At 36.5% G+C, this 26,035-nt stretch overlaps 1 protein-coding gene across 1 annotated transcript; it reads right to left on the bottom strand.

Moving 5' to 3' along the window:
• Positions 1-56: 56 nt before the first annotated feature.
• LOC121411103 (fibropellin-1-like) lies at positions 57-25,940 on the bottom strand. The gene is made up of 12 exons (XM_041603627.1): positions 25,444-25,940; positions 13,022-13,182; positions 12,148-12,286; positions 11,551-11,708; positions 8,832-8,991; positions 7,379-7,475; positions 4,978-7,018; positions 4,460-4,629; positions 3,941-4,109; positions 2,829-3,003; positions 1,497-1,588; positions 57-828 (listed from the first exon to the last, which is right to left on the bottom strand). The coding sequence occupies exons 1-12, from the start codon at positions 25,576-25,578 to the stop codon at positions 606-608; spliced, it is 3,720 nt and encodes a 1,239-aa protein (XP_041459561.1). The 5' UTR covers positions 25,579-25,940; the 3' UTR covers positions 57-605.
• Between the last annotated feature and the right edge of the window lie 95 nt (positions 25,941-26,035).

A 26,035-nucleotide genomic window follows, 5' to 3' on the forward strand; every position in this document is an offset into this window, starting at 1 on the left:
TCACCATCATCGTAATCATTATCATCATCATCAACGCCATCGTCACCATCATAACCTGTATATTTTGATTGAGGAAAGAGGAATGCAATGCGCCCCTCTCAATACACGTTAATCTATATAGTATAAGTCATGCGGTAGTATCTATAAGATGTTTCATTTGTCCATTCCTTTTTTAAATATTCCCCATTTTCATCTTCAGAAGAAATGTTTTCATCGCATCAATTCAATCCTGCCTAAGGTTTGTTGACAGCAATGATGTTCATCGGTCGTTTCAGGGGGAAGGTTCCTCCTAGTCTGCAGCGCAGACCCTGATTGGGACTTTGATTAACAAATGTGCCTCCACGCAAAGACTAGCACATACACAACTTGCTGTTCCTGAACGAGAGGGCCTTCAGTACACAAGGCATGAGTAGGCTGCACATTCAGACCCTTAACTCGAGTGAAGGGTTTGCCCAGCAGACTAGGTTCCTCCCTCACTCCCCGGTAAAACTCCCAGTCCTTTCTCCATTTCTATTTTGGTTTTCACTTTGAAACTTTATCCGAAATTTTTCACTGAATAGAGTTATATGAGAGTATTAAAGGTTTTGTTCAATTAATCAATTCGATCATAGCTCGGAATCCGATTCAGGAGGACCTTTGAATGTGCCCATGTTTGCATTTGAAAAGTTGGCTTCCCACGAAGCAAAACTCTCTGTTGCTTCTGTCACCGGTAGAGCGCCCTCTACTCTGGGTGGCACGTTATTTGGGGGTGAACCGAACGCTGGGTTGATGAACCGTGTGACTTCGCGATCCAACTCTGTATGCTCGTAGGCTTCTGATTGTTTTCTCCTAAATCAAAAAGAAATTTCATAAATATGATAAGATTTAGAATGATAATTTTTGATGAATTAATCATTTAGAAGATGATGAGGAATCGCTCGTCCACGTTAATGCACGTTATGAACTGTGTATTCTCAAAATTAGCAGGCATTTTATTATGGACCTACAGGCTTAAAAGTCCAATGTTCCAAAAAATCATCTAGTCCAACTTCAAACAACTAAGCAAGGTTTCGTTCTAAGTACACACATAGCACTGTCTCCAAAAAAGGTAATATAGGAACTCTTTAAGCATAATAAGGTGGATATTATGTTCGCTCTAAACAATACCTTCTATTATCATCTTTATTATAGTCCCTTATAAGATGCATTGGCCTGTTCTACAACCTCTTTTTAAATGTTAAAATATTCTTCTTTATCAATCCATTTAAATCTTCATTAAAAATAAATCCCTGGTTTGTGTTAACTGACTTCTCTCGAAGACATTTATACTGCTGACAGGAATTTTAATTTGATTGGATTTGATATATGACAAATCGCACTACATATATCAAACAGCAGAACATTGAATAAATGAGATATGGCATGAATATTCGTACAATGAGAATTGATAAGCGGGTTGAAATAAAGAAAGCACTGACAATGTTGTAGGCGAGATGCATGCTGGGATATTGCCCTACCTTTTCTTGTAAAGATATGCGAACAGGATCAGTGCTATAAGAATAAGCAGAGCAATGATGCAGAAGACAAACCAGTTCTTTGACATCCATTGCTGTGATGAGAAGAGAAAATTATATTATATGCGATTAAAGTAACCTGCATTGTAGCCTAATCTATTATTTCACTAATTCCAGAAACACAAGTGAATATAGTTGTCAACTTAAATTGACCATTTATTTATTGAATCATAAAGATACAGCTACATGACCGGTAGATACAACAAGTGGAATGCATCTGACAGTCTCGCCTGCATTACGGGATTCGATATAACAGCAGTGCTGACTTTGAAAAAAGCTATTAAATAATTATTCACAAAAGAAAACACCCATAATTATAGTAAAATATGACCTTTGACCATGTGTGTGACCTAAGACATGTGCAAAACAATCATTCATACTTGATTACCCTCATGTCTCTGTTTCATGAACTACATGGGTAGATCCATAACTTTTTAAGTTATGATGCCAATTCAACAAATACCCCCAACACGGCCAAAGTTCGTTAACCCTATTGACCTTTAACCATGGTCATGTTACCTAAAACTCAGTCAGGATCTTCAGTGATACACTATCACCCTTATGTCCAAGTTTCATGAACCAGGTCCATATACTTTCGAAGGTTTGACGACATTTTCAAAAATTCAACCTTGGTTAAGATTTCGATATTGATTCCCCCAACATGGTCTAAGTTCATTGACCATAATTAACCTTTGACCTTGGTCATGTAACCTGACACTCAGACAAGATGTTCAGTAATACTTGGTTATCCTTATGTTCAAGTTTCATGAACTAGGTTCATACACTTTCTAAGTTATGATGACATTTCAAAAACTTAACCTTGGTTAAGATTCAATGTTGACGACGCCGCCATCGCCGCCGTCGGAAAAGCGGCGCCTATAATATAGTCTCTGTCTTCTATGCAGGCGAGACAAAAATTACTTTGCTAGGAATTTGTATCCTTCATCATAATTCAAGTTAAACCACAAATCATAATCAAGGGGTCCATCATGTCCATGATAAATGCATTACGAGTACTTATCAACAATCTATTAAAAATAGATTTCAGTTGAACTTATCTTTGAAGACAAATTTACCCACTGATGCCAAGCCTGACATGCCACAGAATAAGATATCTCACTGAAAAATCCTCTGATTGAAAACCACCAGTTTAACATTAATACCAAATCTTGCGGACTTATATGGAAGGTATTATGGCGGCTTCGTTGAAATTCAAAGGTGAAGAAGACATTGTTATCAATTTCTTTTTTTTAACAGCTAGGAATTTGGGCGTACCTGATTTTCTTTCGATGTGACGTGTGCCAGTGGAGTTTCGATGAATAACCTATAGGGCTTGAGAATCGCACCAATTTCCTGGTTTGAGCGAGAATTAATCGCAGAGGTGAGTTGTGATCTTGTCAGCACATTATTATCTGCGCGTGCGTAGAACTCGATAGCTGTATAAGCAAGACTGAATCATCCAAAACAACCAAAAGAATATGAGTTACTATTAAAGCAAAGTAATAAAAAGGGAATTTCTTATCAAACAAACACAAACGAAACAGATGAAACATAAAAGAAAATAATGTATACATTCGTAACAAGGGCGAGAATGGGTAACTGGGGCACGCGCCTGACTAAACTAAAAACATACAGAATGAGAAATCTCCAAACACTGAACAAAACTATTTAAAGTCATATGCACGAAGAAGTTAATGGGAAATTTCTGGTGATATGCTCAAGTCGACCAAATAGTTCGATGAAATCATGAATGTAAAGTCCTTTGCGGTAAAAAAAGAGAGAGAGAGTGAGTGAGAGCCAATGAAAAATGAAGGAAAGGAACACAGGTAAATTTTCCAACAGAAGAATGAAACAATGTATTGGAAATATTGAGCTGGGATGTACAACTTTGTCATAAGCCTTCCTCTATAACTTAATTGCGAAAAGAAAAGGTCAACTAGTGTCACCTCCTATGACTACACCGGTTCGCCCGTGGCCTAGATTTAAGATCGTGATGATTTGATTGTTTATATTGCACCGATGATGTCAGAACTTCATTTATCATGTTTTATGAAATATAAAATTCAAACATTCATGCTTTTACTAAAACAAAATCAAAGTGTGTATCATCGTCAGGAAGTTTAACATTAATATCATTATTATTACGGTAGTTCTTGTATACATCTTTCACAAGAAAAGGAGGCTATGATAATTTCATGTGTTCTAATTTTGATGTTGTATTCATGGCATTATCCCTTTTATCATCATTATAACTAAATTGTAATTCATATCTGTCTTGACTGCACACACATGACAATGACAACTACAAAGTAAATCAGAGATTTGATTTGGATAGTAATTATAATGATCATATTAGAATTTTAAAAAGAGCTACTTATGTGACCTACCCGGTAAGTTGTGATTCCCCGTACTGAGCTTTCTGGAAGACAATCTGAAGACTCTCAGGATCTCGAATGTCCAGACTTGATTTGAGAAGTTTGGAGAAGTGTGCTTGAAGATCAGCAGATGGTTTGGTGTGTTCAGCTATCGTAATGGAATAAATGTCCCTCACTGGATCTGTGCAAATTGGTTAGAAGTTTGAAAATACTTTAGATTCTATAAATTAAACTCCCTCTCTCTCCCTTGATCTCTCCCACGTCACCCCCCCCCCCTTCTTCCTCTCTCTCTACCCCCCCCCCCCCTCCTCCCACTATCTGCCTACTGTATCTTATATCTCTCATCGTAACCACGTTTACCCATAAATATTGGTCCCCACGTAATTTTAATTTACAACTTCATTTCTATGGTTTCCCTATCTCATCTGGCAGATCATACAACACACAATGGCATTAATGGGGATTTCAAAATTGATATAAACGTATTTTCCCCCGTCAATAATGCTGTAAAACAATTTGCAGATGACATACCAACATCACAAAACTCGCCGAGGAATTTATCACTGCAGATGCATCTGCGTGATTCCGTGGTATTGTCTTCTCCAGGAACACAGACTCCATTCAAACAGGGAGATGGAAAACAGGGGCCTCTCAAGATAACCTGGCAATGAGGTCCAGTAAAACCTGGTACACAAACACATCTGGGTATATTGTGAAAAGAAAACGTAGTGAAAAATAATATGCATATAGACGTTATTGAATGAGTAAAGGGCGGTTTCGTTTCTAAACGATAACGCGGGAGACGCGATGAGAATCTGTGCAAAAATAGATTTCTCGAAACGGAGATACCCTTATAGCAAAAGCTTCTTACTGAGATAAGGATAAGTGCCGTATTTTATTCCATGTCCATTGATTACTATTTTTTAATATGTTAAAAGAATATTGAACAATGTATTCAGAGTCTCCCAACATTCCACTTGGATGTTCAACTATGTTGTTTATACCACTTTCCATCTCTAAAATTTACATTAACGAATGTCATGAATTACCTTTCTTGGTTTTCTTGTTGGATGCAGGAACCACCGTTCTTGCAAACACCTTGTGCACATAGTGATACTGGAGGAAGGGTCGCCTGTTCAGAGCATAAGATTCCCATAAATCCTAACGGACATTCACATGAATAAGACGAGTTTCCATCGACGCAGGTCGCATTGTTGAAACAAGGAATACTTGCACATTCGTCGATGTCAACTTCACAGAAGTCCCCTTCAAAACCTTCTGGACAATGACATGTGAAACCTGCAACCATATCCTCGCATATCCCGTTGTTCATGCAGGGTGAGCTGCTGCATTCATCAAGGTCCTCCTCACAGACCCTTCCTCCGAAACCCCGTGTACACCGACAATAAAATCCATCGACGATATCAATACAAGTGCCACCATGAAGACAGGGTGCACTGGCACATTCATCATGGTCAACTTCGCAAGTCAATCCATAGTAACCATCAGGACAGGAACATGTAAATCCATCAATATCATCAATGCAATAGGCACCGTTTAGACATGGATTACTGCTGCATTCATTGATATCCGTCTGACAGAGATCACCACCGTATCCTGGCTCGCAGTCGCATTGGAAACTGTTCACACCATCCATACAACTCCCGTTGTTGTAGCATGGTCGACTCTCGCATTCGTCCACATTGGTTTCACACAAAGTTCCATTAAATCCTGGAGGGCAACTACAGGTAAAGGAGTCTATTCCATCGATACACGTTCCGTTGTTCAAACACAAAGAAGCCAGACAGTCGTCTATGTTTTCTTCACACACAACACCCGTAAACCCAACTTTACATGAGCAACTATAGCTGTTGACATCATCAGCACAAGAACCTTGATTTAAGCAAGGCTCGCTTTGACATTCGTCTATGTCATGCTGACAGAATTCACCATTAAATCCATTAGAACAATGGCATATGTAACCCGCGATAACATCCTCGCATGTTCCATTGTTAAAACACGGGTTGCTCGAACATTCGTCTATGTTGTCTGCACAAAATACACCGTCGTAACCTGATGCGCAATGGCAAGTAAAGTTGTTGACGAGATCCTCACATGATCCATTATTTAGGCATGGTCCACTTGTACATTCATCAATGTTGATTTCACAGTGAGTACCAGTAAATCCTGCCATACAATGACAAGTGTAACCATTATCTCCATCGATACAAGTATGATCATTCTGGCATGGATTACTTAAACATTCATTTGTGTTAATATTGCATAAGGGACCTTCAAATCCAGGCATACATTGGCACTGAAACGCGTTAACACCATCAATGCAAGTGGCATTATTGTCGCAAGGCATACTTTGACATTCATCAACGTCAAGCTCACAATGTTTTCCTGTAAAACCAGGACTGCATTGACATGTGTATCCATCAATTTCGTCAATGCAAGTATGGTCCAAGTTGCAGGGATTACTGCTACATTCATCAATATCAATTTCACAGTTGGTACCCGTAAAACCCGGTGGACAACTACAGTCATAGCTACCGATAGAATCGGAACAGGTTCCATTGTTCTGACAAGGAATGCTCTCACATTCATCGACATCAATCTCACAAACTGATCCATTATACCCGTTAACACACATGCAGGTGTAGCTATTCACAGCATCAATGCATGAACCGTTATTCAAGCAAGGTCCACTGCCACATTCGTCAATCTCGACTTCGCAATGGATTCCTTCATACCCAGCCGAACATTCACACGTATAGCCATCGACTCCATCTAGGCATATATGGTCCGAACTGCATGGGTAACTAGAACATTCGTTTATGTTCGTCTCGCAGGTTGTTCCTTGAAAACCACCAGCGCATACACAGTTAAACCCGTTCAGTTCATCCTGGCAACTACCACCGTTAGCACAAGGGTTTGAAGAGCATTCATTGGCGTTTGTCTCGCAATTTCGTCCAGTAAATCCCGCAGAACAGGAGCAGGAATAGTTGCCAATTGAATGTTCACAGGACCCGCCATTGAGACATGGTGAACTCGAGCACTCATCGATGTCGATCTCACAATTTAAGCCTTTCAAAGAGACATAAAGAAAACGTATATAAATTAGTCTTCTGTATCTCCTATCGTCAAATATAGTGAAACCTTTGAAACAAAATATGCTGGAATATAAAAACGAAAAGTGACTATCTGTATTGCTGTATTAAAATACAGTACTAATTCTCAGATATTAAACAAACAATAATTACGAACATGTCGATACTGTTCGATATGTTTCTTCGCTGTTACAAGTTCATTGTGCATTTACTTCTGGCCTTCGTTATTCATTACTTTGACATGTTTTGTTATTATTTACTTTCTTTATAACTGGAGTGCCATTCCAAAAGGCAAATTAACTTCACTATAGGCTCATACTTGTCAAAATATCAATACCTGATATGCCATCTATACAGTCGCATGTATAGCCATTCAAAATGTCCGTGCATGCTCCATCATGCTGACACGGCCTTGATGCGCACTCATCGATCTCCTGTAGAAACCAAAATAATAATCGAGTATAATCATGAAGGTTATACCCTTAATTGAAATATTGGAAACATATATATTTATATCTGTGCAAAGAGTTTCTACAATTCTATGATGGATCCAAAATCAAGATCCCGAATGCCCCCTTTCAAATATTTCTTATGAATACATGAATTTGTTCCCATATATCTTTTGATAGGCTTAAGTAACAAATCACTGACAAAATGAGGGTTATGGGCCCTCCCCTCTCATCCTGAAATGCTGATATTTAACTTAAAATATGGTTTAAAAAACAACTGATGACCGCGGTGTTTTATATCAAAAAGGGTGATAGAAGAGCAAACGCAAAGGAAAATGTTTGAAAGAAAAATCACCCCTCATTAAAGTGTCAGAAATCTCTACCATTATATAGCAAAGTCCAAAATACCTAGAACTATAGGCATATGGGTGATCGTAGTGATAAAAAACAATTCCTTTCAATAAATATTATCCAGTGAAACACAAAAGTTTTAAAATATGGTCTATAAACATTGTCGCACCAAGAACGCAATATGAACTTGTAAATAATGTACTTTTGCATCGAAATGGAAGCTGATTCTTTATTTCCAACAGTGTCTATCAAATGGTAGAACTTAAAAAGGGCATAATAATGGTCATGTTGGAGATGTCGAAGTTTGTTTCCTCCCAAAGGAAGAGACCCCCTGATGAATCATCATTCCATGCAATACCCCCCCCCCCTTCTTAGTCCTGGCTGTTGAAGACACTACCGCCCTAGTAGAATATAAATATATCTGCCAAGTAATTCTAAACGTAGTTCATTAACTCTAAATACATGTGTTCGCGATATTCCATGAAATGTTAGATATTTCTGCAAGGCAATTGATGAAATTTTTCATTATATATTTTCTGAGATAGTGATAGTCTCTGAAGATGTATCTGCATCATGCACTCCCCATGATGCATTGTGGTCATATTATTAACTTCAAATGAATGTCATGTTTTTGTAGATGATTGTATATTCTCAAAAATTAACAACCTTAATAGAAAAGCACACAAACTGATATAAATGGCAACTGTGATTTAGCATTATAAATCTAAGTAAGTCATAATGCGCAGAAAGTGCTCATAAATCACTTTATTTTCTTTCTGCTATTCAGATCATGGAAATTGCGACTCCCTCATATTCGTAATCTCCATATTTGTCATAGTTATACTTTCCACAAAGTGTTCAGTATCCACTTTCCTCATACTTCATTAATCTTTCAGGGTGATGTGTACATTTTCTTGTTTTTCATCACTCCAAAAACAAAACTTATGAAAGTAGTTTTAAAATCGAAGATTAATAAAGGAAAACACTTACCATGATGCAATTGTATCCTGTGTATCCCGGATGACATATTTTGTGTCCCTGTGGACTGCAGGAATAATGTCCTCTATCTGAGTTGGTGGGTTGGCAAAAGGTTCTGCAGTTACTTCCGTAGTAATGTGGGTCGCAGAAAACTTTAGCTTCTATGATGGTCCTGTTGAAGATCAGAGAGATAATATGAATAAATTCAAGTGGAATTATGACTGTAATATCCTAAATTAATATCAAATGAAAGATCGCAATAACACAGCCAGGGCCAAAAGTAGTTTTAAGAAGGTTTAGGTTACAGAGCGGGGCGTACGGGTAACAAAAATCTCAGTATTTACGAGACAGTTGAAGTGAGCAATCTCTGCCTTTTTTTCATATAAAAATCGAAGTTTGTGGCAGATTTCAACATAATGAACAAAAATAATTTGATATGTTTCCTTTTTCCCTGTCAAGATGAAAATGAAGATAAATCAAAGTAAAAAAAAGTATTTTTAATTCATCATTTAAAAGCACCAAACAATTAAGCTTTGAGGGGTGAAAATACAAATTTTCTTCAGCTCACTCGCTTTGCCCCTCTCACGAATAAACTTTCAGGATCGCATAACATTTTACAGCATTTGTAAAGGTCACCGTTTGTCACCGTTTCTTATATTATGGGTCTTGAGTATAAGTAAAAAATATTCTTGGTATCAACATGGCTTTTAAACAAAGACAGCAGAAAACAGTTTAATTAATGTCACCTCTACCTTAAATTTCAATGCAGAGAGGGGAGGGCAGCTTCAGTGTTTATCACATAACTCATAGGTAACGACAGCTCTCATGTAGTTTACAATTAGCCAGTTACTCATATTACTTATCACGAAGCTCATACTATTTACACGTTCCCGAATATATTGAAATTGATAATGAACACAGCTCAAAATTAATAAAGTGTGATTTATACATCAATAACGATCATGATTACGCAAAAGGGAAATCTAACTTGCAAACATATAGATACGTGATGTGATATCCTCTTGTACCTTACGGTAACAGAATCCTGAAATAAATAAATACTGGTACCGCTATATGAGAGTGCACATAGCAGGCGATTTAGTCCGGTTTAAGCTGAATTGTAGCCGAAGCTCAATCACCGGATGGACATGTGAGGCTATTGCCCAAATCAGAAAAAAAAGATCGAGAAAATTGTTCTCAAATTCAGTGATTAACGTTAAAACACCACGAAATATTTATAAATATAGAGTTAATGATGATACTTTCACATGGTTCCAAAATATTAGCCAAGTATTTCGAGGCAACATTCCGGGAGTGATTTGTCATGAATATGTGGATTTGCAATTTATTGGGAGATCTTTTTACTTGTCAAAAATTGTAAGGTCTCAGTTAGAGGGGACACAACATTTTTTTTTTGGGGGCTTGGTTTTTCTTGTAAGTTTCCTCCCCCCCCCCCCCATTAAAAAAAATAGCAACGTACGCGGGATGGTCCGATTCGGTTGGTTAGTTAAAGGTCAAGTCCACCTCAGAAAATTTTTGATTTGAATCAATAGAGAAAAATCAGACAAGCACAATGCTAAAAATTTCATCAAAATCGGATGTAAAATAAGAAAGTTATGACATTTCAAAGTTTCGCTTATTTTCAACAAAAGTTATATGAACGAGCCAGTTACATCCAAATGAGAGAGTATACAAATAGCGAATAGGCATGAGTGCGATGGTGCGAGATTTCGCATGAGTGAAAGAAAGATGCTCTATTCAACGAGGCGTTAGCCGATTGAATATAGCGTTTCTTTCTTCACCGAATGCGAAATCTCGCACCATTGCACGAATAAGAATATTCGCTATTTGTGTTGTACAACGCCTCGGAATCTAGCGAAGATATAAATAAAACAAGATTTTTCCCTCCAGTAATCTATGAAAAGGGAGCAAAAATATTAAAAGCGAAAAGCAAATTCCCACAAGCCGGACAACGCACATGATCTTGGAAAGCATTGCGCATTTAGCAGCGGGCTTACGCGCATTGTCACCTTATTCAAATGAAATCGCATTGTGACGTCACCTCCTAAAGCCGTGCAATGTACATTTTGGATGGTACGTCTTGCGTGCAACGGTACGAATGTGTGACATTCAGCCTCCCATTTGATCGCGTACAACAGCTAAGTAGGCGTTTACAATCGATGATGTCACCCACTCACTATTTCTTTTGTTTTTCATTGTTTGAATTATACAATATTTCAATTTTCACGAATTTGACGATTAGGACCTCCTTGCCTGAAGCACAAAATGTTAAAATAATGGAATTCCATGTGTTCAGTGAGGAATGAAACTTCATTTCACATGACAATGACGAGAAAATAAAAATATTTCACATTTCATATAATAAATTACAAAAGAAATAGTGAGTGAGTGATATCATCAACTCTCTCATTTGGATGTAACTGGCTCGTTCATATAACTATTTGTTGAAAATAAGCGAAACTTTAAAATGCCATAACTTTCTTATTTTACATCCGATTTTGATGAAATTTGCAGTGTTATGCTTGTTGAATTTTTCTCTTTTTATTCAAATCAAGTTTTTGTTGGGGTGGACTTGTCCTTTAATTAAGGAGATGCTTAGATTTACATGTACTTTAGATTTGGGAGTTGTTTTACGTAGATCGTAAGCATGACTTAAGGCAGCATTCGCCCTTTATTCTTTGTAAAACACAATATCCACTTGTATACTTACGCGGAATAACCCTTGTTACTTCTTAGTGTGTATCGGCTTGCTGTTGCAGATGCCTCGTTACGTGCTGCAGCTAGGTTGATATTGCTAGCATAGAAATCAATCTTATCATCTGCATTCGGATCCACATCCCAGATTTCTATCTTTACTCGAATTCCACCCTACAAAGAATAATAATAAGACATATTAAGTAGTAGTGATGATGATGATGATGAGGATGATGATGATGATGATGATGATGATGATGATGATGATGATGATGATGATGATGATGATGATGATGATGATGATGATGATGATGAAGATGATGATGATACTGATGTAAACCAGAAGTTTGTATGCATGACTTTTTTGTTTACTGCGACAATTTGGGAACGGAATTTGGATATAGAAGTAATTAGATTCTCTACTCAGAAAATTTACTATGAAAGTAACCCAGTAAAAGATAATGGGTTACGAATAAGTTAGATTCTTCAAGTTGTTAAAATGAATATAAAAGTTATGAAATAGACATACGGCCGCCTATCAGAGCAAGGAATCTGCAATTAAATAAGGCCTTTGTAATTCGATAAAAGTCAGTGTTAAAAAAAACTACTATACCGTCCAAGTTGGAATCTGACGGCGTATTGGATTTGCAATGTTTGGTGGGAGAACTGCTGGAAATGTGAACGATTGTCCGTTATCTCTAACAAGTCCAGTCTGTATTCGTCCGTGATCACACGCCGTCATGCTGTTGGAACTGTATAGAAATAAATTAATAAAATATCCGAAAATAATATATCGTCTTCGTTCTTGTTATTGCCATCTGATGGGGAAAATCATATTGAATGTAACTGATGAAAGTTGATTGGGGGAATGTAGATGGAGACGAGTTAACGAAATTATCGAGGGGGGGAGTCCAAGAACTAGGAACCCCTTCTTTCAATCTATTTCCACATATAGAGAATACGGTGAAACGACATAAACACCAGCCACAATTTCTACTGTCTTAATATCCGAGAGGGCATAAGGTTAGAGTTGGGATTGTAATAGAGCTTTTCGTATCAGAACAATGCAAAGATAATGATTAGGGTTACTTTTAGTGTTGTAGGTTAAGTTTTATGTTTGGCTTGACGTGCAGATTTCCATCATGGAACGAAAACATTATTACACTAATACTGAACCCAAAAGAAAGGATCGGTGTCATATTTTAAGACCAGAATGAAAAAGGGCTAAAGATTTGTTCTCTTTATTTTTTTTATGTTGAGAGGTCATCGTTGGCATAAAGGTCAAAAGTATTCAGAACAAACTACCCCCCCCCCCCCCAAATAAAAAAGAATTGAATAATAAATAAATAAACAAATAAATGAATAAATAATAGAAAGATAGATAGATAGATAGATATATAGATAAATTCAAAAAGTGAAAATATTGGAGGGGTAATGAAACGGAACTAATAAATTGTTCAAAACTAAACAGGAAAAAGTTTTCATACCCGCCAATTCGATGAAAACATAGGTTAAATCTTGGATCACACTTATCAATACGGCAAATCCATACTGTATCGCAACAGTCACCATCCAACTCACGATTTGCAGCGTTAGAATAACTGACAAGCTTCAGAGAGAACGTAGCAGAAGAATGTACTTGTGATATCTGGAAGACACAATTAAATGCAATGGTATTAATGACCTACAATCTTGCGGATTATACAGAAATATAACTCATCTTTGGTGTGGTGAAGTTAATTCAATTAATGTGTTTATGAATACGATTGTTACGATTTGACTCACATTCAAACAGTTGCGATTTCGGAACCTATAAGACAACCAAGGGCTGTTTCTATGAAACTATGCCTGAGTGCTATCTCATAAATATCATAAAATAAATCGTAAACATACGCACAACTAAAGGTCTCGCAAGCCTAATTACAACAAAATGGTCAAATTATTCTTTCGATCCAACCCCTTCCAAAGATTTGTAATTGACATGTAGCCGATTATAGTAATTACCGTTTTACTTATCACGGCAGTGGTATAATGATAAAAAAGTTGAGTGGGCAGATGTGGTGGAGGGGGCAAAAGTTAAAAAAAAGTGCAAACAAGCGATGCGAGCGAGCAAATCTTTTCAATAAAAAAATTAATACATATATATTCCATTATTTCCCTTTCCTTTTATTCCCCCCCTCCTTTTTTTTATTTTTCGCCGTATAAATTTTAGGGGCCATAGCCCCCAAGACCCTCCATCTGTACTTCAGTAGTTTCAGGTAATGAATGAGACTTTGTATTTTTTTAGTGCACACCAAGATACCAAGAATGAGTGTATAACATTGTCATTTGAATGTAGGATAAAAGAGCACTGTCGATTAAATGCCCTGCATGGGTGCCGCGGCCGAGGATCGAACCCCAGACTTTCCATATATATTCAGGAGCCTAACACCACTCGGCCATGGCACATCCAATTAGATGTTTCCATACTTATTGATTTATCTCTCCCTTCCCCCCCCCCAAAAAATAACCAACAACAAAGACAAAGCAAAAAAACGTAAGTTTAAATCGATCAGGTGATCGGGCGGGAAAGTTTGATACATTATCTTGTCAGGATGTACTCTATTGTTGTAAGGGATAAATATCCGTTAATTGAGACGCTTAAAAGATTACCGGACAAGCTACTACCTTCCTCGTTACAATCGAGATATAACGTGTTATGATTCTCCTTTATATTTGCTTTCACTATCTTACTTGAGATTGTACTGTTAAGCATCAAACTGGGGTTTTTTTATTGTGTACCTATGAGATTGTCTTTCTTTTTAATTCAAATTGCAGATTTTTCATGGTTGTGAATGACATTCCTTGCTTTAAATCAGATCCCATGATATATTAAAATGGATCGAACCATTTTGCTGAAAATTACAAGGATTTTTTTTATTTAACGAGATAAAAAAAATCAAAAATATATATATTTAATCCTTTTTAATCTTTTGTGATGGGATACCAACACATCACGAATGTCGATATCGTTAATGTTATTATTATTAACATTATTATCATTAGAATTATGATTATTACTATCATTAAAAGGGGGATATGTTTCCAAGCAGTCACACCTCATTATTCAGAATGAAACTGACACAGAGAATATGTATTTCCTTTGGTAATTGAACAAAAATGAATAATTATCATGTTTCTAAACTTCGCATACATTGATCGTTTATAAGGAAATATGTGAGAGTTCCTGAGGAAGCCTTACTTTTCCTGTCGACAGGTTATTTGTTTTATTTGTTTCATTAATCTATTGATTTATTTGTTAATCAAATGACTTATTCATTAATTTTACTTAATCAGTTGGTTTGTTGGTTATAGTTGATTATTCTTTTTAATGTTCTTCATTCGTCTATCTGTATTTATTTTACTCTTTATTATTGGGTGCTTTGTTATTTAATCTCTATCTCCTTTTGGAACTCCTTAAATCTATTCAGTCTATTGGTAATCGTCTCATTAGAAAATGCTCAAATACATATACTTTATGTCTATCAACGACATGAGTAGGGATGTTTTATACAGGTGTGGAAGGGTCAAATAAACCACATAATCATGTTCAAATTGGACTAAAATTACATTATATTTCCATTAACATTCGATGAATATTTATTTCCGAATAATTTGGGTACCTCTTCGAAATAGATACTATTTAATCGCATGAGTATTCTAGAATATTTCTGGCAGGACACGTCCCTGGAGTCTGGACCCTACATGTTTTCTTTTCCCTATGACATAACCTATAAATATTGTAGTGTGTTATCCAAGCCTTGTTTTGAAATAGAATTCGTGTTTATACATTACGTTTGTACATTCCATTGTATTCCTAATTATTGTGTTCAGGGATCTGTGTCGTTGATAACAAACTCTTTCCTGATGCTGATAATATCAACTCGGAATCGTGAAAGTACATGATGGTTACCGGACAAAATATTTCAAAACATTTTTACACGTTGATTTAACTTCATTCTGCCTCTCCGAATAAATAAGCGATTGACAGAACATACATTAGAAGTGGTGAACTCACGCCTCATAATTTGAAATGAATATATTTCTTTTTGTTTACAACAAAAATAGGGAAAAAAAACAAAATAACTCTTTTGGTCAATGAGACAGCTCGGTATTCCCTGACTGTAAACACAACCCTTCTGCCGCATACTGAAATGTCCAAAAATGTATTTGATTTCGTATTGACATCATTCATCTTACGATCTATTTCGAGGTTGCGTACCATGCGCAAAACACATTTTTCAGGAGTTCTGAGTGTGTGGGTGGAAAAAGAGGAAGTTAATCGTAGTCTGCAGTATTTCCGCCAAAAATACGAAGAAATCGCGTCATGTTTGGGTTTGTTGGGCACATCCCGTTATAATTTTCTTCTCACTTTCTTTTTTTGTACATATTTATTTACTTTCAATACTATCGGATTCCTCTTCATTACTTTGTTCAGTGTGTATTTTTTCGGCTGCGTTTGTTGCCTTTTGGCTGCTGTCAGGGACAGTGCTATACAGGAGGGGTGACCCCCCCCCCCCCCGATGATGTTTCGTGTAATAAAAAAGATAAGGAAAGCGGGTTAAATGAATGAGGGATAAACGGAAAGAAAGAAGAAGGACGTGTAAATAAAAGGATAGTTTTGGGCCAAGTAATAGCCTGTAACACTATTCAGTTTTTTTTTTAATATGTCACCTAGCTGTAGGTCGCCCCACCCACCCATATCAAAATTTCCTGGCGCCGGCCAGCTGTTCATGTTGTTTTCTTTTAGAGGAACGGTAAAAAATAGGATCACTTCCGTCCGCTTTACAGAGAAGGGATACAGCATGTACAAGGTAAAAGAAAAGAATGGTTTTTCTTCGGTTAACATTAGTTTTAGTCAAATGTACGTGCGAAGATTCAGACTGCATCCAAGGTCTGGAAATAAATACTTGAACTGCAAATATGACTGAAACGAAATGGAAAATAATTTTCTTAATAAGTGAATATATCAATTAAAAACAAAATTAAAAACTGTAATTCTGTATCGCTTTCTATTCTGAATGATAATTTATCAAGAATGATTATAAATCGGACAGCAGCATTAGCAAAATTTGAATTATACATGTATGTGATATGAAAGATAAGTAGACGTAACCTTGACAACCGGCGTATAAATTCTCAAAGGAAAATCTTACGCAGGATATTGAAAGTCCAGACGATGTTTTCTTTAAATTAAATAACCATGTCTGATCGATCTGTAATATCAGGAACCAACACACGAGGAAGCGTTTCATTTTGTACATTTCAGACCAACATTAGGCCAACTTGGTTTGCTAAATATCAACGGACTACATAGCACACAAAATAATGGGGGGTGCTTAGCATAATTATCATACATTACTAATGATTATCGTATTGTATTTATGCACTTTGTTAGTAATTGTAGTTAACTAAAAACTTGTGTTTTTTGTACACTCTACAAGGGTGACAAACCGCAACGCTTTAATATATTTTCAAAAACCGATGTAGTGATATTGGAAACATTTTACTCATAAAAAACATTAAAGGTGTATTTTCTAATTTTTGATAAAAAATAACCAAATACTGGACATAATACTTCTTCAAAAATCAAAATGATGACCTACCACTGTACGATTATTGAGTGTACGCTTAATCCATTATCTATTCTTCTTACATAAAATTTCTGAAATAATCAATCCACCTCCGTTCTATATATTTTGCCGATCATCTTCCGTTCATATCCATAAAACTCGTCGTTGTTGTAGTTATTGATACTCTGCCTTTCTCACGCTGACAGATAAACCTTTAATAACTTAACTAAAGGTAGGCTAATATCCCATGTACAGGTACTGTGGGCGATAAGCCAAGGTCTTATTGTGAGTAAGCGAAAGATTTTGTAGATTGCACAATTATTTAAGTCGTCTTTGCTAATTAGGCGTAACAGCTAAATCACTTCAAATCATGGGGCCCGTTGCATAAAACTTTTGCCATGAAAAAAAAACCATAGCAAACAAAATCATGTTATTGAAACTTACACATTCAAGAAAGTATAGCAAAAAAATATATTACCATTTTTTTCATGGCAGAAGTCTTATGCAACGGGTCCCAGGTCAACATCGCGGAGTTCGCGATAATTTGATTCACTTTCAAAACATCGAACACTGTCCAATAACACAATTAAAAACACCAGCATTGATCGTGTTGATACATTCAAGATGAGTTAGTTGTACCATTTCAATGTATTAACAAGTCGAACGATTATGGCAGTCTCGCCTGCATTACGTCATTCGAAGGCAGCAGCTCATGAATAATAATTCACAGAAGGAAACACTAATATGATAATAAAACATTATGTCAATTGACCCAAAATGACCTTTGACCATGATCATGTGACCTAAGACATGTGCAAAAATAAATTATCATACTTGATTACGCTTATGTCGATGTTTCATGAGCTAGATCCATTAACATTTCTAAGGTATGATGCCAATTTAACACATACTCCCAACACAGCCAGTGTTAAGTGACATTAAAATTACCTTTGATCTTGGCCATGTGACCTGAAACTCGCACAGGATGTTCAAGGATACTTGGTTGCACTAAAATATGTCAAAGTTTCATGAACTAGATGGAACTAGATCCATAAAATTCAAATCTTTTATGACAATCCCTCATATACCCCCAACGGCCAAAGTTCGTTGACCCTAGGTGACCTTTGAGTGACCTTAATCATGTGACCTGAAACTCAGGTAGGATCTTCAGTCGTACACTATTACCCTTATGTCTATACGTTTTATGAACTAGGTCCACGTATACTTTCGAATTTATGGCAACATTTCAAAAACTTGACCTTGGTTAAGATTTTGATATTGATTCCCCAACATGTTCTAAGTATATTGACCCTAAATGACCTTTGACCTTGGTCATGTGACCTGAAACTCAGGCAGGATGTTTAGTCATACTTGATTACCCTCATGTCCAAGTTTCATGAACTAGGTCCATACACTTTACACTTTACGATGCCATTTCAAAAACTCTATGTTGACGACACCGCTGCCGTCGCGGAACAGCGATGCCTCTAGTCTCGTTCTGATATGCAGGCGAGACAAAAATATAGCATAATCCCTCGGGCTTCGATGACTTAGTTTTGATTCTCAGCGATATCATTTTCTCTTGCGTTCTTATTTATTTATTACAGAAATTTAGAACATCTTTATTATTAATGTAATGTCATACTGAAATGAATAGACATACTTTATATCCTCTTTGTAGGTGAATATCTAGTTTAAAGGGGAATGAAACATTTGGAACAAATAGGCTTGTGTAGAAACAGAAAAATCAAAGAATAATAATAAAGAAAGTTTGAGAAAAATCGGGAAAATAATGAGAAAGTTATGAGCATTTTAATATTGCAATCACTAATGCTATGGATATCCTCCCATTGGCAATAAGGCAACAAGGATGTGTGATGTCACTGATGAACAACTTTCCCTTTGGTGGACTATAAAATACCCTCAATATATCTCTTTTTGCTTTTTCTTATGATGATACAAACTCTCTATCCATGGTGTATTCTTAAAAATATACGTATTACATGCCCTCATGTAGAAAGAACACATGATCTATGGATAGATGTGATAAAAGAGGCAATTCAAGTGAAATATATACTAAAGTAATGGGGAGAGTTGTTCACAAGTGACATCACACATCTTTGTCGCATTGCCAATTTGCTATCTCCATAGCATTAGTGATCGCAATATTCAAATGCTCATAACTTTCTCATTATTTGTCCGATTTTTCTCAAAGTTTTGTTGATCTGTTTCTTTGATTTTTCTGTTTTCACACAAGCTATCCTGTTCCAATGGTTTCATTCTCCTTTAAATAATTCAGACACAAATATCAGTTTTTTATAACATGACTGGCAAGGTCAAAAAACATCATAAGGTTTATGCAATACGCCTGATTGTTATGGTTTATGGTTCAACTGTGAATTAAAATATCGTATTGTTGAGCGTAATAATCCTTAAATTTCTTGCTTTGGTAATACATTAGTTTCTATAGGAATATCTTATGTGTGAGTTGCAGGGTGAGTGATTGAAAATAAAATTTATGATAAAATTTAAAGACTCGGGTCCCATGTACGTGTAATTACGTCCCCATCCATTTCATTTAAAAGAAACAAACTATAAGAATTCGAATTCAATCCTGACCGACTGTGTTTATCGACCATGCATGAGCAAATCTCTCGACTTAGATTTGAATCATAAATAATTTCGAGAATAGACTGGGGGTGTTCGTATTCAAATCTACATCTTAAGTATAGACTGGTCAATAACCACAGCTATTCAGTATTATTCTGAATCCGTGCAATTAAGAATGAATTTAATTGTAATATTCTATCGAAGAGTTAACATGACTTTCTTCTGAACCCTCAGTGATTGTGCATCATATCCATCTCGGCCTGTGTATCAAGGTAGACAGAGATTTCCTGTTCTCGGGGAGGGGGGTGCAAGCCAAGATGAAGAACACTTGTTGACTACATGTATCACTCAATATACGTCTCGTACCTAGCTAGCTATGATTTAACATTTTAAGCATTGTTTGCTGCTTATCTTTAAAACATCTTTAAAATCTCTTTAAGATCTCTTAAGGAACGCACTCAATAAGCTTCATATAAAATTGTATATAAAACGTCTAAGTAGGTCTAAGATACAGTTCGTATGAAATTTGTTACTTATTTATTTTTAATTTTTTCCTGTGTATACGCTTAAAAGTGGAATCCCCTCAATCTTGATAATTTTGTAATCTAACATATACCAAAAAGAATACACATAGGGGTATGCAATTATCATGAACTTGTTATAATTGGTGATGTTTAATGTGAACACGATGGTTCGTAATATTTATTGCACTTGAGTAAATTTATTTGACAAAAACGTAAAATTATACATTAACATCGGTCTTAAAAAGGAGAATGCCACGCGGCTGTTAAACTGACCCTGAGGCAAGCAAACCTCTTTTTAATATCAATTATTGGTTTTAAGGTTAATATTATAGGGACCTTTCTCTTTGGCCTCGCCTCGTCCAGACATGTCAGCCCCCCCCCCCCCCCCCGGTGGCGCGGTCGGTCACCTGGCCCTCTTGTCTTTACCACCTTCCCATCCTTGAAAGTACTAAATCCGCAGAACTTTTGAATGCGTAAGTTAATAATGGCAATAACCCCTGAGGGTGATACATGTAAAAAAAAACCCGTTACACCAACAATAATCAGATAATCACAGGTAGGCAATACGTATAAACACACCGAATACACTCTATTAGAATTTTGAATAATATTTTTTTATATGTATATTTTGTTACAACAAATAGTCGTTTTATATTTTTGTTTCGTTTTTTTTTTATATGAAAGTAATTTTCTTCTTGCCATCGTCCCTGATATTTCGCTTGACACCTAAAATCATAACAAATTTCGAGGAGTTTCAATTTGAAGGTTGAGGTAAATTGAAATTGATTCAGGACGGAAATATTTTTGGCCATGCCAAGAGCATGAAGATGGTAGAGTTACGGTCAGAAAATTAGACTGAGGCTGCTGTGAATTACATGTATATCCGAACTGTAGATTTTGGGCTTAAAGTTACTGCTAATTGCCACCCCCCCCCCCCCCCCCGAAAAAACAACGTTGCGCCATCAAGACAAAATATATATAAAATACGAAAATTGTGAGATATGATGTTTCTGAATATTTCGTCCAAATCTATTTACCAGATTAGATCCTCAACGAAAAAAAATACGAAATTTTTCACCTCACTCACGGCGTTTCCCTCAAATTTCTTTGCCCACTATGCTACTGACCGGGGCTACTGATCAATATTATAATATATAATATAATAAAATATATTATATAATAATATAATATAATTATATAATATAATAGAATATAGAGATCGACAGAAGTACTTTGTGCTGATCGGTACAATGTTATTTCACATCTTGTAAACTGATATGAATGACTTTCTTTATCACAGTTCTTGTCTCATCGAAACTGGAAAATGGACGAGGTTACTGTACATCCCCCACTGTTGGACACTATCTAACATGTCTAACTTTGTTTGTCATAGGTCCATGGTTTATATAGTTGAGGGCGAGGAAGTGCAAGAAGCAAGCTCAATCCCGAGGGTTTGTGGAATGGTTTGTCATCGCAACATGTTGACAGGTTTGCATATAGCCATGATGGCTAAAAAGAGGTCATCGATTGGAGCGTGAATCCAGGACTGCATGGGGTGGGGTAGCGGGGACATTAACCTCTTTCATAAACTAATATATATGATGATTATAATACAACAAGATAATAACTTTAAAGTCATAAAAATTCTTTCAGAAATGTTTTCGATTTCAATGTGAGCATTCACCCTTTGGACATTATTCTGCCTATCAGAAACTATAAATTATGCGCGAAAAGAGAATCTGTAATATAGGCCGAAACTGCACACAATTTTTATGCCTGCATTTTGATAAAGGAAAAAAATACATATTGATTTGTTTTTATTTCACAACTTAAATGCTTATTTGAAATGAAAATAATATGATTTGAACAGCTTAAGAAAATCAACAGACAAAGCACTGTCAATACTGGACAAGGAATAACAAGGCTATTACAGTTTTAAGAATTGTATTATTTTGGTGAAACTGTTGTTCCATGCATGTCTTCATGAATATTCAGTGAGCAAACTGATGATGTCATATCCCCACTTGTTCTTTTGTATTTAATAAAATGAAATTATGTTTAATCAACTTTTTTTCTTCCCAGAATTGAAAAAAAGATTAACCACATTAAATATCTTGCTGAAACTTATATTTATTAGAAGGGAGACTATTATACACACTTGTCTTGTATGAAAATATGAAATGATATGATTTTATATAATAACATAATAGAAAGAAAAATGGGGACACGGCATATTAAACCCACCTCATGAATATTCACAAGAACGTGCATAAAAACTGCTTTCAGAAAATATTGCTAAATTCTAAATTTCAATAAGTTTGTATAATGTTATCAGATTTTGATGAATTTTTCAGCATTTTTCTCAAGTAATTTCGTCCTATATTTATTCATAAATAATTATTTTCTGCCCGGAGTACCTTTTTTATTCATTTCCAAGATTTCGAATCCGCTCCGAGGTTGATAGAAATTAAAACTGCAATACTAAGATTTTACATGACTTGTAGGCTATGTAATGATTGTAAAAAATACATTTTTGAAATTAAACACAACCTAACTTATCATGCTTATACAAATATGTCGATCTCAAAAGCCGTTATGAAGCAGATTTTGGGGCTGAGGCATGTTTGGACATTTATCTTGTGAAAAATTAAAAACAGGTAAAGTATTATCTCATTCACTCCCCAATATGATTATGAATATAACCTTTGGAAGAAATGGGGGTCCAGCCTCCCCCCCCCCCCGGTACTTGTGCATCTATCTACATTGACAACTTCGTCTAAGGCAGGGGTGACTTCCTCCCTCCCTCTGATGAAAAAACCCTGTAAATCCAGGGAGTTGGGAATCACAATAATTATTATAGTTCATTATGAACATACTGTGACACTATATTGTAGCATGTGTCCACAGTGTACACTTATCTTCGCTCTGGTAAATTCAAATTTTAATCACATCTTCATACATGACTGTGAACACAGTAACACACTGTGAAATAGTGTTCACTTTATTAAATCTGAGCATTATGACGATAAGAAACAGAATGTGTAAACACACTGTGAATACTCGTGTGTGACTCCGTATATAGGCCTTATGAATCGAATCAAATATAGTTATTTCTTTACTGCTGCACTGGAGATGTTTAGGTTATGTGGAAGGCAGGGGCCGCGGAACCAGGGGGGCTGAGGGGGCTTCAGCAACCCCCCCCCACTTTTTACCAAAACCGTGTACAACAACGTAAAAATGGCCATATGATTGTGATTTTTAGCATGGTCAGCCCCCCCCCCCCCCACTTTGAAAACCGTTACGCGGTCCCTGGAAGGGAAAGCATGATTGCTTCTTTAAAAAAAATATTAGGTCTAACTCCAAGAAATTGATCCTACTAAATAATCTATGATATTCCTTTTCCGATCAGGAAATAAACCAGGGGGAGCAGTCAAATATACCAAAAAATACACCCAAAATAGCGCGTTTAAAGGGGTGGGGTTTTTCAGTTTTGGACGCAGGCCGTGCGTGCACTCGCTAAGGGTATCAAAAAAACCAATTTTTATTTTTTAAAAAGGGGTAGTTTTGACAGACTGGTCAATGGTCAATCGTAGGGTCAAACGTGTTAAGGGTATGTTTTTTCCAATTTTTTTTCCACGGTCATATTCTGGCGACAACTTGTTTAGGGGCCAAAATGTTTACTAATAAAGCCCGTGAAAAATACTTGTTTAGGTGGTTATTTTGCACACAGAGAAAAACTCGTTTAGGGGTGCTTGGAAATAATTTGGCCACGCGTGTGTATACATTTGCTGACCACAAAAAAGCTGAATCAATATGGAAAATAAAATCAGCATAACATTGATGATTTCATCATAAGATATATTTTGTTGTTGTTGCTTATTTTCACAACGTTTCCAACTTGCATATTCATTCTGTATTAAAGATGCTCTGTCAATGAGAAAATGCTCGTCGTTGTAAACAGCTGGTCTACAAATACTGTCTAAAATCAAATTTCCCTTTCCACTACATAACGGAGAGGTTTACTTTAACGGTGGATTGAGTACTTAAGACTTCCGTTTTTGCAAAGATTGAGTTGATTATAGCTGGTCTTTATCCGTCAAACACAACCCACTAATTGTTGAAACTTCCTTTTAAATTATCTAAACCCTAGCTTCCAACCTATTTTTCCAGCACAGCCTGTTTTTTGCATCCATACTGTACCCCTCCACCATGTCCACACAAACCATGGAGCTATTAATAGCGTAATTCATGCACAAACCAAGCCGGAAAGTTCGTGTGTCCGCGAGGTGTGGAGTATTCTATTATTTCGTTTAAGTCAGTTTATTCTGTTTGATTTAGTGATTTTATTGGTATTCCAATTTTGTTTCTTAATCAATATTTTACCTATACGAACGCCATATTTCATATACCCCAATACTAAATAGTCACTACCTGTGGATGGAAACAGTGCGCAGATATCATTAGCAAAACCTTTTTCGTTTTCTTCATTTAGATTTATCCCGGAGATTTATAATTATGATATACATTACATGAAGGTGAAATCCAAGATTTCCAACAGTGTATGACAGACGTGCCATTACAATTAATGTTTTCAAATGTTTAAGTTCATTAATGCTAAAAGTAAGAAAGCTCGGGTAGCATATTCTTTGTGATGATTGAGGAAGTGAAAATAAATGAATAAAAACAAACACAAGTCCAGCATCCCATTAATATCCGGAAAAGAGGAAACCAACACGGCATATCCGTGATTATTACAAATTTCAACTGTTCAACGCAAGGATATGCAATCTATACAGGGTACGGGGTGAACCCCCCCCCCCCCCCCCCTCCCTATCAAACACACATTATTTTTCAATGAACGTGTTCTAATACAATAAATCCTTCTGTTAATGTGGTTTTTTTTTGTGTGTTGGTCCGCTCCCAATCCCCCCCCCCCCCCCCTCTTACTGTCAAAACCGTTCCTCGAATTAACCCTGTATAATGATGAGGCCATCAGGGAGTTGAGAGTAGACTCCCTGGTTGTTATAGGCCCGTAATTCGACTCGTCATGGACCGAGGAAGGAAAAGTCCGAATCTGCAGATCAAATTCAAAAAGAGATTGATATAAGACCATTCCACTATGCTACATCACAAATCCCGGGAGAGCTCAACCCTCTTACCTACCTTGAGGCAGACAAGAAGTAGGACGATTGATATCTTGGGGTCGTGCAGCCACGCCCTTCGTCTCAACGTTGATAATGGATCCATGCTGATGCTGGTAATTTCTTGGCCCGGATTCCTTGGTTGCTGCTTGACCATCGACACCCTCTACTCGTAGAAATTCAACGTGGCTCAATTATGTCCGCGGCCAAGGCCTAGGCTCTCCCGTATTCTGGACAACAGTTAGCCGTAAAACTCGCGAAATCTGGGAAAGCTGCCGCAAAGTACTTGTTGATTCAAGGAGATAATTATCTTCCCTTCTTGGATGAATTCAAGACAGACTTGAACTTAAGTTATTAATGGATGATGGAGCCCGGTAATGGAATCCTTCTGAATTTCAGATTTCAGTAATCAAAATGTAGGGAGTGGTCGATCGATCTCGCCCGACACCAAAACAAATTCAACGTTGATCCGCTTTCCTTTTCAATGAACGTCTGGATGGTCATTCTCCGAAATTTACTACGAGTTTTTCATTGACGAATGTGTGGGAGTGCTGTGTAAACGCGCGAGCCAATGGCTTATAGTCTGACGTTCACAATCTACTTTCTTTTAGCCT

The sequence above is a fragment of the Lytechinus variegatus genome, chromosome 3 (assembly GCF_018143015.1).
Source record: "Lytechinus variegatus isolate NC3 chromosome 3, Lvar_3.0, whole genome shotgun sequence".
In the NCBI taxonomy this organism is placed as follows: domain Eukaryota; kingdom Metazoa; phylum Echinodermata; class Echinoidea; order Temnopleuroida; family Toxopneustidae; genus Lytechinus; species Lytechinus variegatus.

Coding starts and splice junctions, on each gene's coding strand:
- LOC121411103 (XM_041603627.1), bottom strand. CDS start 25,578: ATGGTCAAGCAGCAACCAAGGAATCCGGGCCAAGAAATTACCAGCATC. Junction 7,476..8,831: donor CAGGATACAATTGCATCATG/GTAAGTGTTTTC, acceptor TGGTTTCTACAG/GAGATCGATGAGTGCGCATC. Junction 3,004..3,940: donor GGGGAATCACAACTTACCGG/GTAGGTCACATA, acceptor TGGATGATTCAG/TCTTGCTTATACAGCTATCG.